We start from the raw sequence: 16,494 nt of genomic DNA, 5'->3' as shown, positions 1-16,494 counted from the left end.
CTCCTGTCTTGTCTACCTAGGTTAACTGTTTGTATTTCATCATAGAGGGATTAGGAGTAACTTGCTTCCTACAATGGTCTAGTTGTGTGAAGTGTAGACTTTAAAAGGGGAATAGTAGAATAATAGTAAATTTTATTTGGGTTGCCAGCTTTCTGCTGTTCCTGCAGATAAAAACTGTAATGCACACTTACTTGGGAGTTTTCTCTGTCATCCAATGGGAGTATTTGAAGCAAGCGGATTGCCACCAGAAGGAATGCATTAGCTGAACTATACAGCCCAAGCAAAATAGGAGCACCTCATGCTTTATGGTGGCATGAGAAAACACATGGCCAAGATGGTTTTGAAAACTAGTTTGAAGTTCTAAAAATGAGTGAGCAGCACTATAACCTAAGAAGGAATGGCTTTGCCAGGTATACTTAACACACCCTCTTATTTCGGGAGAGGGCAGATTTTGATGGAGACACTTGAATTGTCTCTCATTCAATACTGTCCTTTGTAAACCTTTCACATGTTTTGTTTGATATGCAATCAAAAAGAAAAAAAAGATAAGTTTGCAATAAGCATCTTCTACACCAAAATAAAGTACACAGAGTTCAGCAGAGTCAATGAAAACTGCTACAAAACCAACAGAGCAGAATAACAGGCATTGGTCTCATTGACATGTTAGATGACATGTTGAATTAAATAATACGATACGAGGGGTGGGGTGGGGTGGGATGGGGTGGGGTGGGGGATAAGAGTGTGTTAGTTCTAGTTAACAGTCAAAAAATGAGGTCTGGTGTGTATTAAAATAGCTGCTATGCGAACATGTTATATGTGGGGTGGCCTCTGAAGATGGTTTGGAAGCTTCAGCTGGTGCAGAATTCAGACACCAGGTTACTCACCAGGACAAGACAGTTTGAGCATGTAACACCAACCCTGGCCTGACTGCACCGGCTGCCAATTAGTTTCCTGGCCCAATTCAAAGTGCTGGTTTCGACCTATAAAGCCTTAAACGGCTCAGGACCACAATACCTCAAGGACCGCCTCTTTCCACATGAACCTACCCAGACCCCAAAAGCATCTTCTGAGGCCTTTCTTTGTGTGCCTCCTCCATGAGAAGTCTGGAGGGTGGCAACACAAATATGAGCTTTTTCTCCAGTGGATCCCCACTTGTGGAATATTCTCCCCAGAGAGGCTCGCTTGGCACCTTCATTACATATCTTTAAGCAGCAGGTGAAAATGTTTCTCTTTAAGCAGGCCTTTGGCTAAGGCCTTTTAAACTGTCTGTGGGGTGTGTGTTTTTCTTTACTATGTTACTTTTTTGTTTCTATATTGTAAACAACTTTGCGATCTTCAGATGAAGGATGCTATAGAAATTAAATAAAATAAAATAATTAATTAATCATCATCTCCAAAAGGAGAAACCATGGGACAGAGTTATTGGCTACTTAAACCTGTGAAGGACGTCAGTGCCAGTAGTTGAAGAAACTCCCTTGCATTTGGAATGTCTTTTAAAACTTTTAAAACTTCATTTATTATTACCCACTATTGCATTTATAGCCATATTTATAGTTTGCTCATTTCAGTTTGTCATGTTTGTATTGCAGTTAAACAGGTCAGCACCTGCAATGCTGAGAAGCTCTATTACGAAGGGATCAAAGACAGGATAGTTAGGATCTTTAAAGGGTTTGAGTTTAGTGTGCCGTTCCTGTACCTGTTGAAGGAATTTGAAATTTGCTCTCCACCTTCTTTTTTGTTAAATGGCGCTAGAATAAATATGCATCCAAGCAAATAGTAAAGGAACACATCATATATGGGCCTTCTTCTCTCATCCCCAACCTAAGCAAACACTTAGTATGAAAAGCCAGCTCTGACATTGAATAACCAATGATTGGATTTTATAAAAAGCCAGGGAAGTTGCCACATTCACTGCTGCACAGTTGACATGTTAAGGTCACAAAAGGCGTGAAAGAAATCATTGTGGTAGTTTTCAGCCAGTTTTAAAGCGGCATTTTGCTTTACAGTGAAAGCCTCATGTTTGTTACTTAATTCTTTCATGTGTTTGTATATTTTTTTAATATATGCTTTTTTAAAAATCTAGGATACTCAATGAAACAGAATTCCCCCCCCCCAAAGATCCGAATATGATGCAATAATAAATAATATATTGTGTGTTCATTATGAGGTTTGACATTCATCTATAAACTGCTTCAGATTTCTGTCATGGCGCCAGCTTCTGTTATGAGATCTAGATTCTAGATAATTGGGCAAATACATGTCTGGAAGAACAACAACAAATGTTTTGAAATAAAAACCAGTGTTTCTAATAATCCTACTTTCATATACGGTACTGTATTGAAATGTAGCTACTGTTTTTATTGTGGAGTATTTCAGAAGTACTGGTACACTGGATGCCACATTATATCAAAATTACAATAATAGCAAGTAAATTACATAGTAATATTAAAGCATAGATAACAATTTGTCATATTCTAAAAGAGCAGTTGGACTGTTAAATATTAACATCTACCTGTAGATGTAACAAGCTTTTAAGATGTCCAGAATTACTCAGAAAGAAGGAAAGAATGGATATAATCACTTTTTGAAATACTTTGCTTGCCAGGGCTCACTTCAGGGCTGGCCCACCCATGAAGCAAAGTGAGGCGACTGCCTTAGGCAGCAGGATTCACAGGGCAGCAGATACTGATGTCTATCTTCAATCACTCTTTCTTTTCTGGTGGGGAGGGAAGGCGCCATTTTGTGCCAAAATGTAGTTCTCCGGGCTGGGAGCTGCAGAGTCCCGTAGCTCATTTTGCAGAGGAAAACAATGTGGGTGAGTGTCAGTAAACGAGGGGAATTAAGAGAGCTGAGTGGGGGGTGCTTGTGTAATCTCACTGTATACAAGTTGTACAAGTGACAACAAAGTATTTCAATTTCAATTAGTAGGGGAGTTCTAAAAATGGTGCAATCCATGTGAATCTTAACTAGCTGTCATAACTCATAAATGCTTTTTACATAGATGATTTTATATGCACACACTAAAAATGCACTGGCCCAAAGAAAATTCAGAATGCTAAAAAATCTCACTTTATACCTCTGAGAGGCCCAAGTGACCTGCCAAACATTCTTAGAATAAAACATCACATTGAACTCCGGTATGGGAAGCAGAAATACCTTTACATCCCTATGGTGCCAAGGTCATTGAGGTGGCATTTCCTGTCCTCATCCTTAGTCTTGGTCAACATAGCAGAGCCTACCACTGACCTATGGGGAAAGGGAGTGTGGCTGAGCAGCATAATAAAACAAAGGATGGTGAACCTTTGGCACTGTAGATGTTGCTGGACTCCAGTTCCCATCTGCACCAGCCAGGATGACTCCTGGCCAGGTGTGATGGGAACTCTACCCCAGGAACAACTAGAGTGTTATCAGTTACCCACCCCTGATCTAAAGAAAAGTAGACCACATCCTCCTTAGCAGGTTTAATAAACATCCATAGCATTTCTATGTACAGTGGTACCTTGGGTTAAGTACTTAATTCATTCCGGAGGTCCGTTCTTAACGTGAAACTGTTCTTAACCTGAAGCACCACTTTAGCTAATGGGGCCTCCAGCTGCTGCTGCACTGCTGCTGTGCAATTTCTGTTCTCAAAGTTCTTAACGCAAGGTACTATTTCTGGGTTAGCAGAGTCTGTAACCTGAAGCGTATGTAACCTGAAGCATATGTAACCTGAGGTACCACTGTAACAGGATTCATTTCTATAGAAGCATAGTACTGTGTACAGCATTACATCCACAAATAGCACAAAGGGCATAGGAAGCTGAAAGGGCAGTTGCAAAGTAGTGAGGAAGACTCTGAATGGAGCATTTAAATGAGTTTACTAAAAAGGGGTGGAGGGCATGGATTAGCCATTTGTGATGAGACCATAGACCCAATAGGAGCAGAGGAATTAAGAGTGAAAGCTCTGGGGGAGGGAGTGGGATTAACTGATGATCTGTTTATTTCACTTAATTAAGAAAAAGTGTTTAATATTCCATAATGTGGATGGAAATGATGGTGATTAATATTTATTTATACTCCTCTCCCCCCCCCCCCATGGAACTTAAAGTGGTTTACAGATAAAAACAAGAACCACTAAAAACAGGAAAATCAATTATTAAACTACAATTAAACAATGATAGAATTAAAACTACATACTTATTTAAGACCTGTTTGAAACATGCCAATAATTACAGAAAAATGGCATGGCACCAGCCCTTTCATTAAAAGCAGTCAGTTTCTCAAAGCCTGTTGGAACAAAAACATCTTTCATCTGTTGGCAGAAGAACAACAAGGAGGGAGCCAGTCTAGCTTCTCTAGGAAGTGAGTTCCAAAGTCTGGGAGCAGCCACCAAGAAGGCCCTCCACCACATCCCCTCCTGTGCATGCCTGTGAAGGTGGCAGAACAAAGAGAAAGGCCTCCCATGAAGATCTCAACATCTGGGCAGGCTTGTGTGGGCGGATACGGTCTTTCAGATAGCTTGGACCTAAGATGGATAATTCACAATAATCCACATCTAAGAAGCTTCATCAAAGCATACTTTTACTGGTGACCCCAACTATTCCATTAATGTTCTCCATTTGCAAGAGTGATAACACCAAGGTATAAGGCACTTGCTCACTTTATAATAGTGGTCTGCATTAAGGTCAGTAGAAGAAAATGATTCCACTTCAGTAGCTTGGAAAATGTAGAGTTAAGGGACCATAAAGAAAAAAATCTTCAGGAGTAGTCCATAGAAGGAATCAATTCCTCTGGGATGTCCACCTGCCAGACATCTTTGCGTCCTCGTGTAGGAATAGGTTCCAACAACCATCTGGGGTTTGAAATAACTGTCAGGTATTTCTGCTCCAGGCCTGAGAGGATGGCTTTATTTTCTAGTACCAAAATGTCTTCAGGAGGCAAGAGTTCTGGGCATTGTGATGTCTCCCCAATGTCAATTAGTCCTGTATTTAAAACACAAATATTGCTATAATTTTCTTCCTAAAAAATGAAATTACTGGCCTATTTATTTTTATTTGCAGGACTTTATCCTGCCCTTCAGTTTGAAGCATTTGGGGAAGTTTACATAATGTAATAAAATACAGTAATAAGACAAAGAAGAATACAATGCTTAATGACAGCATCAAACTTTAAAAAGTCAGGAGATAAAAGAGATTAAAAAGATCTGGGTGGGCAGACTTCTCCTGGAATCTAAACAATAACAGTGTGGACACCACATGAGCCTTCGCAAGGAACAAACTCCATAAATGGAACCCTACAGCTGGAAAAGTTGCTTGCTCTCACAATAAGTAGATACCCAATAGGCTAACAGATGGGGGAATTGGTATTTGTGGTATAGTTCCAGCTCTCTCACGCATTTTCCCTTGCTTTGCGACATTCCCCCAGTGCTTCCTTTCCCCTCTTTAACCTATTTACTAGTCTGTATGAGAGGAGTATAGAAACCATTGGTCCTGTTTGTATCCTGCTACAAATGGTGCTTCCAGCCAGAGCCTTTGTAGTAAGCTTAGCAGTCATGGGATAAGAGAGTGGGTCCTATGGTGGATCAGTAACTACCGGTAGTTAAAGAACAGGAAGCACAGAGTAGTAGGAATAAATAGGTAGTCCTCACAATAGAAGGAGGCAGTGTGCTACTATGGGACCAGTGCCTTTTTAAACTTGTTCATAAATGATCAGGAGTTAGGTGTAAGCAACAGAATGGCAAAGTTTCCTAATGACACCAATAAAGCTAAATTTGGGGAGATTTAGGACAGGCAAAAAGGAAGTGCATCTTCATGCAGCACAAGCTTAAACGATGAAATTTGCTACCACAAGATGTAGCACTAGTTGCCAGCTTGGGAAACTTCAAGAGAGGATTAGAAAGATCACAAAGAGGGGAGTGTTATTGCACTCGTGTGGATTCTCAGTCTGGTTAGCCACTGAGGCAGCAGGGTAAATGAGCCTTGCTAGGTAAGACAAAAGGCCTTCTTTAAGTTTCTTATAAAATACAGAAGTGTATTACTTTAAATTCACAGTGTGCAACTGGCTAAAATAGAGATTGCATGCTTTTCCTTGAATCTTCATCAGTAAAAGGGCTCAAAAGTTAACTTTTCTTTTTTATTATTCAGGGAGGTAACCTGAATATTTACTAGGGGACTAGGCTGTCTTAGCTCATTTGCTTCCTACTTTATGGCCATAGCCTTGAAAGGTCCTGCAGTAACAACCCACCATTTGATGAACCTTCTTTCAGTTTCTCTACCCTTCCCCTTGTTCTGTGCAGGATATATTTTCCCAAATGTACTTTCACCATCCTCATGATAGAATATGAGCAGATTCTTTAGACTGGGGTGGGCAGAAGTAAAATGATAATAATAATAATAATAATAATAATAATAATAATAATAATAATACAGTAGTACCTCTAGATACGAACAGGATCCGTTCCGGAGCCCCTTTTGCATCTAGAAACAAATGCAACTAGTGACAGCACATCTGCGCACGCCGCTTTTCGCCGCTTCTGCGCAAGCGTGTGACGTTATTTTGAGTGTCTGCACATGCGCAAGCGGCGAAACCCGGAAGTAACGCGCTCCGTTACTTCCGGGTTGCCGCGGAGTGCAACTCGAATGCACTCAACTCGAAGCGTATTCAATCCGAGGTATGACTGTACTCTACAAAGTCAGCATTTCATGTCTACTGGAAGTTTAAAAGTTGAGCCACTGTCACTTACCTGCCACAACACCTCTTCCAAACCTTTCACCTGCATCCAATAGCTCTTCAATTTGAGTCACTGTCATCCCAAGCCTGTTTGTGAGAATGTCTTTCCAGGCTTTGTTGTCCCAGTCTTTAAAAGCAATGTGGACAGCAATGGTACAGGACTCGTACTGGGCCAGCAATGGTCGCCAACGGGTCTCTATTGTTTTTACTTCGTTTAAAACCAACCCAGCATAAGGTTGCCGGAAGGAAAGGCAGGGAAACTTCATTCTTCTTTACTTCTTTAGTCCTTTCTTGCATCACCTTTATTTCCAAATAAACAATTTAAAACCAGAATGAGGAACACATATTCTCTCTTGGCAAGTGTTCAGCGATTGCATGAATCTGCCTGCCAAATTAAAAAAATGAGGGGTGCTTAAAAGCTGCAACATGACGTGGGAATTCAAAAGATATTTCAGTTGAATTAATGTAATTTAGTTTTGTAAGTAAAATGTGTGTAAAATTGTTTAGAAAACATTAAAAATGATTGCAAAATAGTTGCAGTTATATTATGTAGTAATATAATTATTATTAAGCACTACCTGACTTTTCAGAAGGTGAAATTGAAATTATTCGGTTTCTGAAAGCAGTTTATGGGCTTCTTCCTCCATTGTAGGTTTACCAAGTGAAATGCTGTCTAAATCACGTAAATAGCAGCGCATTTGGACTTCTCACTCCCAAAAACATGTTTTCAAGACCTCTTCTCACTGAGGACGTTTGCTAAAGCTATGTCTCGCCCGCTAAAATGGTGTGCCCTAAGCGATGCCACAGAGATCCTCAACTACCACATGAATCTCCTTTTTATTTTACACAGCACAGTATTTCAAATAGCTGTCATTCCAGCCCACCTTGGCTCACGAAGCAGACCCTTTGCTGACCATTTTAGTCCCATGTGCACATAAATGCGGGGGGCAGGAGGCCGGTGTCCAAAATGCATGCGTAAAGGTTTAATCGCGAGATCTGCAGAACCCTTTGATGTCATACACCCTGCAGCAGTTGGAACCGTTATGGCAGTTACATCTTAGCAGTTAGAGCAGCAGGTTATGTTCTGTTGTGCCACCTCAGAGTCAGTTAGTCTGTGACACTTTAATCTACGAAAGACATAGCTGTCAACTTTCAGATTTGAAAATGAGGGATCAGAAGCCTCACCTGTCCTGGGGACAGTCTATGGGATATCAAACAATCCGGGATAGCAACGGGAAGCAGTGCTCGAATAAGGGAATTTCCCGCAAAAAAAGGGAAGGCTGACAGCTATGGAAAGACCGTGTTAGCAATTCAAGAAACATCCACCGTATGCATCACCTATTTAATCTGCAGCTGCAAGAACGCTAAGTAAAAGTCAGGTGTTGTTTTAAACTTTATATGTGTGTGTGTGTGTGTGTGTGTGTGTGTAACTTTTCTTCTTTTACAATTTAGAATACTGCTTTAAACATCCTTAAAATACCTTCCCTTCTTCTCTTTCCATGGTTCATTTTGCATATCATAAATCCCTGCTTTTTTATTTTTACAAAAACTAAACCATTCAGTATTCAAAACTTATTTACACTGCTGAATTTATCTTAATGCTGCCCACGTTTTCAAGTGTACACAATTCCCCCCCATATATTCAATAAACGTTTTCCAATCTTCTCTAAACGTATGTTCTTCTTGTTCTCTTATTCTATATGTTAAATCTGTGAGTTGTGCATATTCCGTCAACTTAAGACGCCACTCTTCCTTTAGTTGGGACCTCGCTCATTTTCCATTTTGGGGCTAACGAAACACAGGGTGCACTAATGGCATACATAAATAACCTTTTTTTGACACTTGGGAAGTTGATGTAAACTTTTAAAGGAGAGGGTCTTGCGTAGTTTCTACAGGAGGAAAAACAGAACTAGTCAAAGGGCCAAGCAGCCCAGGACTACTACTATGAAATTTGGGAACTAAAACTAATCCCCACAAGGAGGAGGTTTAAGAGAGGATGCTTCCTAGGGAGCAGTTCCCGTGGCATGCAGCAGGATCTTTCCTTTCTCTCTCTCTGAGGGAAGCCTCCTCCTAAGCCCATGCTGCACTTGTCTTCACTACCCTCCACACCTCCACCACCTTTTAGCACCAGTGTGAGTTGCCAGTTACAGAGACTAAACCTCACCTGGCTAACCCATGGCTTTTCCTTGCAGCCGGGCTGGGAGGGAGGGAGTCGCTGTAGAGGGAAGGGTGGGAGTGCGGTTCCCAAGGGTCATCTACCTCAACCCCCTGCAGTGCAGGAAGCAGTTAATGAATTATGGAATCACGGAGTTGAAAGGGGTCCTGATGGGTCATCTAGCCCAGAGTACGTACTGTAGCAAGGTCAGGTGGTACCCAGTGAATAATTTTTTTTGTCACCCCCGCCCAGTGGAGCTGGCCCAGTCTCCAAAGGCACCTTTGCGCCTTGCCAGCAATGTCTGGGCACATGGAGCGCTATCCCCGCTTGTCTGGGCTGGTTCCGGAGGGGAAAGCATGCTCCCTACATAGCGCCTAGGCTGCTAGAGGTCCCTGATTTCCAAAAAGCCACAGGGGCAAGGGTGGGGGGCTGTTGTCCAATGGCAACAGCCCCCCCAACCTTAACTAAGAAGACTATGTGTTTAACCCCCAGATATCTCATGGTAATACGTGGGAAGTTTTTTTGGCGTGAACTGTAAGAATCTGATTTGATATTTTAAGCAATGTAGTTAATGTGTTGTTTGTTATGTTTTATGTGTGATGTGCAACTTGAAAATGAATAAAAATATTGTTAAAAAAGAAGATCACGTCTATAGCTATAAATGTAGTGGTTTTCTATCTAACTACATATATTAATTAACATAGCAAATTAAGGCTGATTATGTTATCACTAATTACTTTTGTTGTGAATGATCACTGTGTTTTTGTTCCATACTTTAAACTCAACCACTTAAGAGATTTTCTTTACAATTAATTGGCACGCAAATTCTGTTGAATAAATGAATAATAATCTCAGCCTATATTTTATACATCCCATAGTCATTTTACTCCAATGTTTAAAACATTTTGAATATTAGTATTGCTACCTATATGACTTATTAGTCACTTACTACAAGAAATCTCTAAACAACTTATAAAAAAGTTAAGGCACAAATGTGTAGCACAAAACCGTAACAATACATTTCAGTAACACCATTTCAATAATCCATAAACAGACCCAGCAGAATATTTCATGAAATAGGCCATTATCAATAATCCATCAAGTTTTAGTTTAGCGTCAGAAAGAGGGCTTAGCGTTTATGATGGTGACATGTGGAGCCCTAAATAAATTTGTTAAAGTGGTCCTGGTTTCTTCATTCTTTTAGCAGCTTCAGATGTTTTAATAAGACATTAGAACTAATATGGGATCTTGCTTCTGAATAATCACACATAGAATCACATTCTACACCTAACTATTTTAACGCCTGCAAAACAGAACCTTTTCCTATAAAGCCCAGCAATGGCATTTTTTATAAGATGCTACTGTTTCTTTTTATTTTTAGTGATTGTAATTTTAAAACTGCTTTTAACGCTGTATTTTAAATGGCTGCAACCCAGCCCAGGGCCTTAGAGCGAAGGGTCGTTAACAAATAATAATAATAATAATAATAATAATAATAATAATAATAATAATAATAATAAAAAAATAGAAATGGAGACGGGGTAAACTTGGTGCCCAAGTTTCCGAAAGAAACGTATTGTGGGTGCCTTCAAGCGACTTCCAATTTGCCTAGCCTCCTCACCTAGGGGTTAGCCTTCCTCTCTGAATCTTGATGTGCCAGGACTGGCTGTAGTTACTGAAGAAAAAGTGCTGTCTGCATGTGCTCAGGAGCACTCTTGCTTGCAATATTTTCATGAGTCCGAGATGAAGTTGGGCAGAGGGAGAGAGAAATCACGCAAAGAGGGACGGCCCTTTATTTTATTTTTTTACTTTTTACATTTATACGCCACCTCCTGCAAGGTCACAGTGGCCTGTATGGTTCTCCCAACCCACTCACAACAATCTTGGAAGGTTGACTGAGAGACTGCTCCAAGGTCATCCAGGCAGCTTGATGGCTGAGTGGGGATTCAAACCCTGGTTCTCCCAGGTCCTAGCCTGACTTCTAATTTCTCTTCCCCTTCCCTCTCTCCTCTGTGGAGTCCCAGCAAGAGGCCAGCATCCTGTTTTCTCACCTCTGGGGAGCCCAGAAGCAGAGCATTGGTGGAGGGGGAGGAGGAAGCAGGTGCCCCCTCTGGACTTTGTCCTCCACCCCAAAATAGCTGCCCAGAGAACACCAGTAGCATCCTGAACACTCCTTTTTATTAAATAAAAGTATTTTAAGCTCATGATCTGCTGTCACTTCCTCCCTGGCCATGACTCCTCACTGCTTTCCATATGCAATTTTTTTCCTTTGTTTTCAGCTTTCTCTGCCCTGCCATTTCTTTCTCCCTGTGTTTTTCCTCCTCTGCACGTGCATCAACTCCTCAATTGCTGTTTCAGGAGCTTCCACAAAACCTTTCCTTTTGCCCCCTCCCAAGCTCAGCTCCCATCAGACCTGAAACCCTGTTTCAGCTAGTAAGTTGCAAGCCATTTAAAGTCCGTTTTTTAAAAAAAAAATAAGGGGGGGGGAGTGTCATAGAAACGGGCTGTGCTTTCAAGTTCTCCATAAATTATCTGGGAAATTCTAAAGCTTGCCCCCTTTTTTTGTGGCTTCTGAAGTTGACCCTAATAAAGGTTATTACCCAACTGTGGAGCTTGGAATATTCTTCCTATAGACGCAGCTATGGTTTGCTTTTTATGTATTTTTCTGCAGGAATATTTACTTTTGGTTGGTTGGTTGAAGGGGGACACTGGGGTGCTGTTTCTCTTTTTTAAAATAAATGTTATAAGATCTGGTACCACAAAGCCATCATAAGGCACTAGCCAAAAGCAAGTTTACTAAGGGGATGGGCGCTTGTACTTTTGACAGCAGCAGCACAATACTATGAAATTTAGGTGAAGCACCTACAGGCTGACTGAGCTATTCCAGCTCCGCCTCCATCTGGTGTTTTTTTTTTGTGTGTGTGTGTGATTGTTGTCATTATGCACTTGGTAAAGCTGCATGAAGTTCTCTTTAAGGAAAAGAGGAGAAAGCTATCTATCCTGGCTCTTCCTTTTAAATTGGGGACTATTATCAGCGCAGCCCCAAGCAATGTTTACTCAGCAAGTAAATCCAACAAACTTCGACCAGGTTTACTCGCGGGGAAGTGTGCATAAGCTTGCAGCCTGGCTCCTCCAACCCTCTCCACTAGTGCGAAGGCTGAGGAGAGGAAAGAGGAGCCGCGAACACAGCGCAAGGGAAGTGAAGCTCCTAGGGTTGACTCTTTACTTTTCTTATTTCCGTGTTTCTGCTCTCCCGCATGCGCGGGACTCAATCTCTTCAGACCGTACCATTAGCAGATCTAGGTGCGGGGAGTGTCCGCTCTTTCCCCAGCCACTATTGAGCTTATTCGCCCCTGGAAGCTTTCTGCTTTAAAGCTGTGGTAACACTGACCAGAATTTGCTTCGTTTTGGCTTTGGCCTCCCTACCCATTTCCGGACGTTGGTACACTCCTCTCCCAGCAGATCCTGTGACTGGCCAAGACCACCTCACTTGCCCCATGGGGAGTCGCGGGCGGGAGGGGGGACCGAATCATAGCTGTCAAGCTTTCCCTTTTTTAAAGGGACATTCCCTTATTCCGAATAGGATTCCTCGCAAGAAAAGCGGATAGTTGACAGCTATGGGCCGAATGTGGACCCCCCCCCCCTTTTCAGGCTGAAGGAGAGTGACATTCGCCCCCCCCAAGCCTACAGCGAGCCGAGGGAAGGGGGAGAGCGGCAGCAGCCGCTTTGCCACTCTCTGGATTTGGGGGAGTCGCGGGCGGTGGGGGGGGACGCGCCAAATGGTACCCCCCTTCAGCCTGGCACCTGCTGTGGTCCGCACCCCCGTTGCTACGCCCCTGATCTAGCCCAACCCCCTGCGATGCAGGAATCGCAGCAGAGGGTCACCCGATCTCTGTTTTGAAACCTCCCGAGGGAGTCTAGCTTCCCGCTTACCTAGCAGATGTACTGCTTGCTGATGTACTTCTTGCCCCCGGTGCGATCACTGGCTATCCCCGCCCCTCCGAACCAGGCCGAAATCCTGAGGCGGGGAGTTCCGCGAGACAGCTCACCCCACGGCGCCCAGGCCTCTCTCCCGCCCTCGGTCTATTCCTGTCCCTTCACGCGCCCCGCCCTCGCCCGCCAAGGTTGGAGGCCGGCCGAAGCCGCGGCCTCTCTGCCGCCCCCTATCCTGCTTTCCGCGCAGCGCCCTCACCTCCCGCCGCGGCAATGCTCGGCTCCGCCGTTCCCCAGGCTGCGAAGAGCGCAGTTTATTCATACGATGCTCGCCTCCCTCCTTTCTCTCCTCATGAGATGGAAATCATGGCGCCGGAAGCGGGGGAGGGGGGGCTCTCTTTCCCCTGCCGCTTCGCCTCAGAGGAAATAGCGAGCAGCGCCTGCAGGGAAGAGTTTTATTTAGCAGCTTCGCTTCGCTTTAATCGGCCAAGGCGGCGTGCGAAGGCGTATTCCCCCTCTACGTCTGTCCTCACAACTGCCCTGCGAGGTAGGCCAGGTTGAGAGATTTTCTCGTCTTCATTCCCTGCCGTGTAGTTATCTCTTCAGACGGCCGTCGCGCCGCGACAGAGTCAGGTCGTGCATCCACAGCATGGCAACCCCCTTCCAGAGGGATACGGATTTTAAACAGTGTGTGGGTTTATTTCACTGTCATATATCTCATCTAGACATAGTGCAAGTTGCTGAAATGTGACCTAGTTGTAGAGTTCTCTCTTATAACGATTAGTGATAAAGTTGTTTTTTATTTATTTATTTATTATTATTATTATTATTAATACAGTATAATGTAGGAATGAATAACCCCTGGCACAGGTCTGATGCAGCACTCCCAGGATTTTTTTTTCTGCACCCCATAAGATAAGACCTCACAGATCTTGGTGGCAAATACATTGCACCAGGTTGGGCAGATTAAACCTCTCCACCAAGCCCAGCACCCCAATGTAAGTCCATGATCATCAGACTGATCATTTGATGGCCAGGATGAAGTAACAACCCTTCACTTGGATAAACTGAGGAGCTGTGTAAGAGTGTTAAATGGCAACACCCAACCAGCATGAGAAATATGGAGGTTTGGCCAATGGTGAATATGGTAATCATGTGTATTTGTAGATACATATTTCTGGTAATCAGATAAGAGGGCAGACAAAGCAAAGTACTTTCCACAACACATTGAAAATTAACTTTGAAATTCACTACCACAAGATGTAGTGATGGATTTGACAAGGGGATTAGAAAAATTCATGGAGGATAAGGCTACTAGCCACAATGGCTGCCTCCACTGATGGAGACAATATGCCTCTGAATACCAATGGCTAGTAATCACAAGCAGGAAAAGCGCTGACTATTGCATTCAGGTTCTGCTTGTGGGTTTCCTATAGGCACCTTGGCAGCCACTGTGAACCGAAAGCTGGACTAGATGGGCCAAGGGCTTGATCCAGCCAGGACTTTTGTTTTTTATATACATGTTTTTATTCATTTTTAGGTCAACAGAATTATACAACCAACAAAGAACATTACAACATATTAGTCAACACAACATGCTACAAGAATAAAAGTTATGAATGTTCCATATATCTGTATTGGCTTAATTCAAGAAACCATTCTACAAGCTTAAATGAGAGTGTGGTGGTGATCTTTTGTGGTCTTCTGTTTTCACCTAGTCTAGAAACGGTTACCAAGTGCTGTAAAATAGGGTTACCAGATGTTCCAGGTTCCCAGGGACAGTCCCGGGATTTGCAAATCTGTACCTGGACAAATTCCATCCCTGGGATGTCCCCAGATTTGCAAATCTGTCCCCGGGAAACGTGGCAGTGGCAGCCTCAGCAGCCTGGTAGCTCAGTTGGCTCTGGCTGGCTTCAGGAGCTGCTTGCTGCCTCTGCCACTGCTGAAGGGGAACTAGGGATGTCCGGTGGTACAGATCTCTTGCCCCCTTCCCCCTTTGTTTTGACAGATTGGGGGAGGCTTCAGAGTCACAGGTGGGCGGGCGGGCGGGTGTTGCCCAGGAGGGATGAAAGGCACATAGTTTCTCTGCCAGGCAAGGTGCAAAGCCTTTTTTGCACCCTGTGAAACATAAATGTGCAGAGTTTCTTTAAAAAACTGGGCAGCAGCGCGCTGCCCGCCCGTGACTCCTGAGCCTCCCCTGATCAGTCAAAACAAAGGAGGAAGGGGGCAGGAGATCAGGGAAGGCTCGGGTGTCACGGGCAGGCAGCGCTCTGTTGCCCAGTTTTTAAAAAAACTGCATTTATGTTTCACAGGGTGCGAAAGAAGGGCTTTGCACCTTTATACAATATGCATGTGTGCTTTTGCCTCGCTATCCCCACTACTGACTCCCTGTTGCTACTCAGCCTCCCCCTCCCCCCCAAAAAAGTGTCCCTGGATTCATTGAAAAAAATCTGGTAACCATACTGTAAAAGGAAAAGTGAGCTGACTTGCCTTGAGTAACTTTCATTTGATTAGTTAATTCTTTTGTTATTGCAATTGACCAAACTGTTGTGTACCATGTGTCCAAAGCAGGACTGGCCCAAGTGATTTTTGTCACCTGAGGGAAACCAGAAAATGGCGTCTTCCTGCTGCCAGGCAAGAAGGGGTAAGTGAAGATCTACATTGGGGGCAAGGGGGGTGGGGACAAAGATCTACATTGGGGGCAAGGGTGGAGGAGACCAGCAGTGCCTCCTAGTCACCAAGAGACCACTGTAGATGTGGCAAGGGGGACCAGATCCAGCCTCCAAGGAGCGCGAAACAGCTGTTGCTGCCACCACGGCAGCAGCAGTGTCCAGTACATTCATTAAAGGCCCCTGTGGATCCTGCCGCCTGAGGCAGTTGCCTCACCTTGTCAGCCCTGATTGAAAGTAAGACCCTCTGCATTATGCCAGGGCTTAAATGTTAAATCTGTTCTTCTTCAGGGTCCACAGCAATCTTTACAATAGCCATGTAAGACAAGTCAATATGAAGTTCTAGTAGTTACAGAAACTATCTGTTTATTTTGTGGATTTGAATGTACATAGATTTGTGATATAGTCAGTATCTGCGTATCTTAAATGCTACATGATTCTATCTACATATGATGTGTTAAAAAGGAAGAAACTGAGTTTTTGCTTACATAATTTGCTATGACAATGCCTATTTAATATTTATCAAGTATCAACTCTGATATGAATAGGATCATAGAACCATAGAATTGTAGAATTGGAATGAACCCAAAGGTCATCTAGTCTAACCCCCTGCAATACAGGAATAGAAGATATGTTTTTGTTCAATCTACTCAGTACTTGATTTTTTCCTGATTAAATATCCAGGAAGATACGCCAAGATATGAAAAATCAAAACCGTCAAGTTATTCAGAACTATACTATTGCATAAGTCTGATTTTATAAGTAGTCTTGGTACGTTGTTGTATCTGAAGCTGGAAAATGCATTTTCATTTACAGAAGGCAATAAAATAATCCTTTAACAATCACTGCTTATTTGTAACCTTAATTCATAGTGTAATTTTGAGATTGTTCATCAGTAGTATAAGGCAGAGAGTTTTAAGAGTAGGGATGCGGTTAGGAATGTTGTGTCTCAGCAAAAGTTCCTGGGTAAAACAGCTGTATTAGGTAAAGGGAAATGGAGTGAGCGAGTGACAGACTTTTTTGTGTGTT

At 43.0% G+C, this 16,494-nt stretch overlaps 2 protein-coding genes across 20 annotated transcripts in view; one reads left to right on the top strand and one right to left on the bottom strand.

Moving 5' to 3' along the window:
* Positions 1-2,333: 2,333 nt before the first annotated feature.
* On the bottom strand, positions 2,334-13,376 carry LOC310669040 (protein EOLA1-like). Of its 9 annotated transcripts, none has more exons than XM_083422539.1 (3): positions 13,056-13,376; positions 6,722-7,008; positions 2,334-4,961 (listed from the first exon to the last, which is right to left on the bottom strand). In XM_083422539.1, exons 2-3 carry the CDS (start codon positions 6,972-6,974, stop codon positions 4,738-4,740), a joined length of 477 nt encoding a protein of 158 aa, XP_083278665.1. In that variant the 5' UTR covers positions 6,975-7,008; positions 13,056-13,376; the 3' UTR covers positions 2,334-4,737. The 9 variants fall into 9 exon arrangements, with proteins under 9 accessions (XP_083278665.1, XP_083278661.1, XP_083278663.1 ...); XM_083422535.1 differs by having other exon boundaries at positions 6,722-7,093; positions 13,056-13,375; XM_083422537.1 differs by lacking the exon at positions 13,056-13,376 and adding an exon at positions 12,913-12,961.
* A 1,796-nt stretch (positions 13,377-15,172) lies between these two features.
* Positions 15,173-16,494, top strand: part of LOC310669042 (uncharacterized protein) — a 143,241-nt gene continuing 141,919 nt past the window's right edge. For all 11 annotated transcript variants that reach the window (XR_014506970.1, XR_014506971.1, XR_014506972.1 and 8 more), the window contains exon 1: positions 15,173-15,440. Coding sequence is in view for 4 of the 11 variants with exons in the window: in XM_083422545.1 (XP_083278671.1) it covers positions 15,410-15,440 (31 nt within the window). In the remaining 7 variants the exon portion in view is untranslated. The remainder of the gene's footprint in view (positions 15,441-16,494) is intronic.

Source organism: Podarcis tiliguerta (genome assembly GCF_965153285.1).
Source record: "Podarcis tiliguerta genome assembly, chromosome: Z".
NCBI classification, from domain to species: domain Eukaryota; kingdom Metazoa; phylum Chordata; class Lepidosauria; order Squamata; family Lacertidae; genus Podarcis; species Podarcis tiliguerta.
The sequence above is the reverse complement of the archived record's forward strand: the minus strand, read 5'-3'. Positions and strand labels throughout refer to the sequence as shown.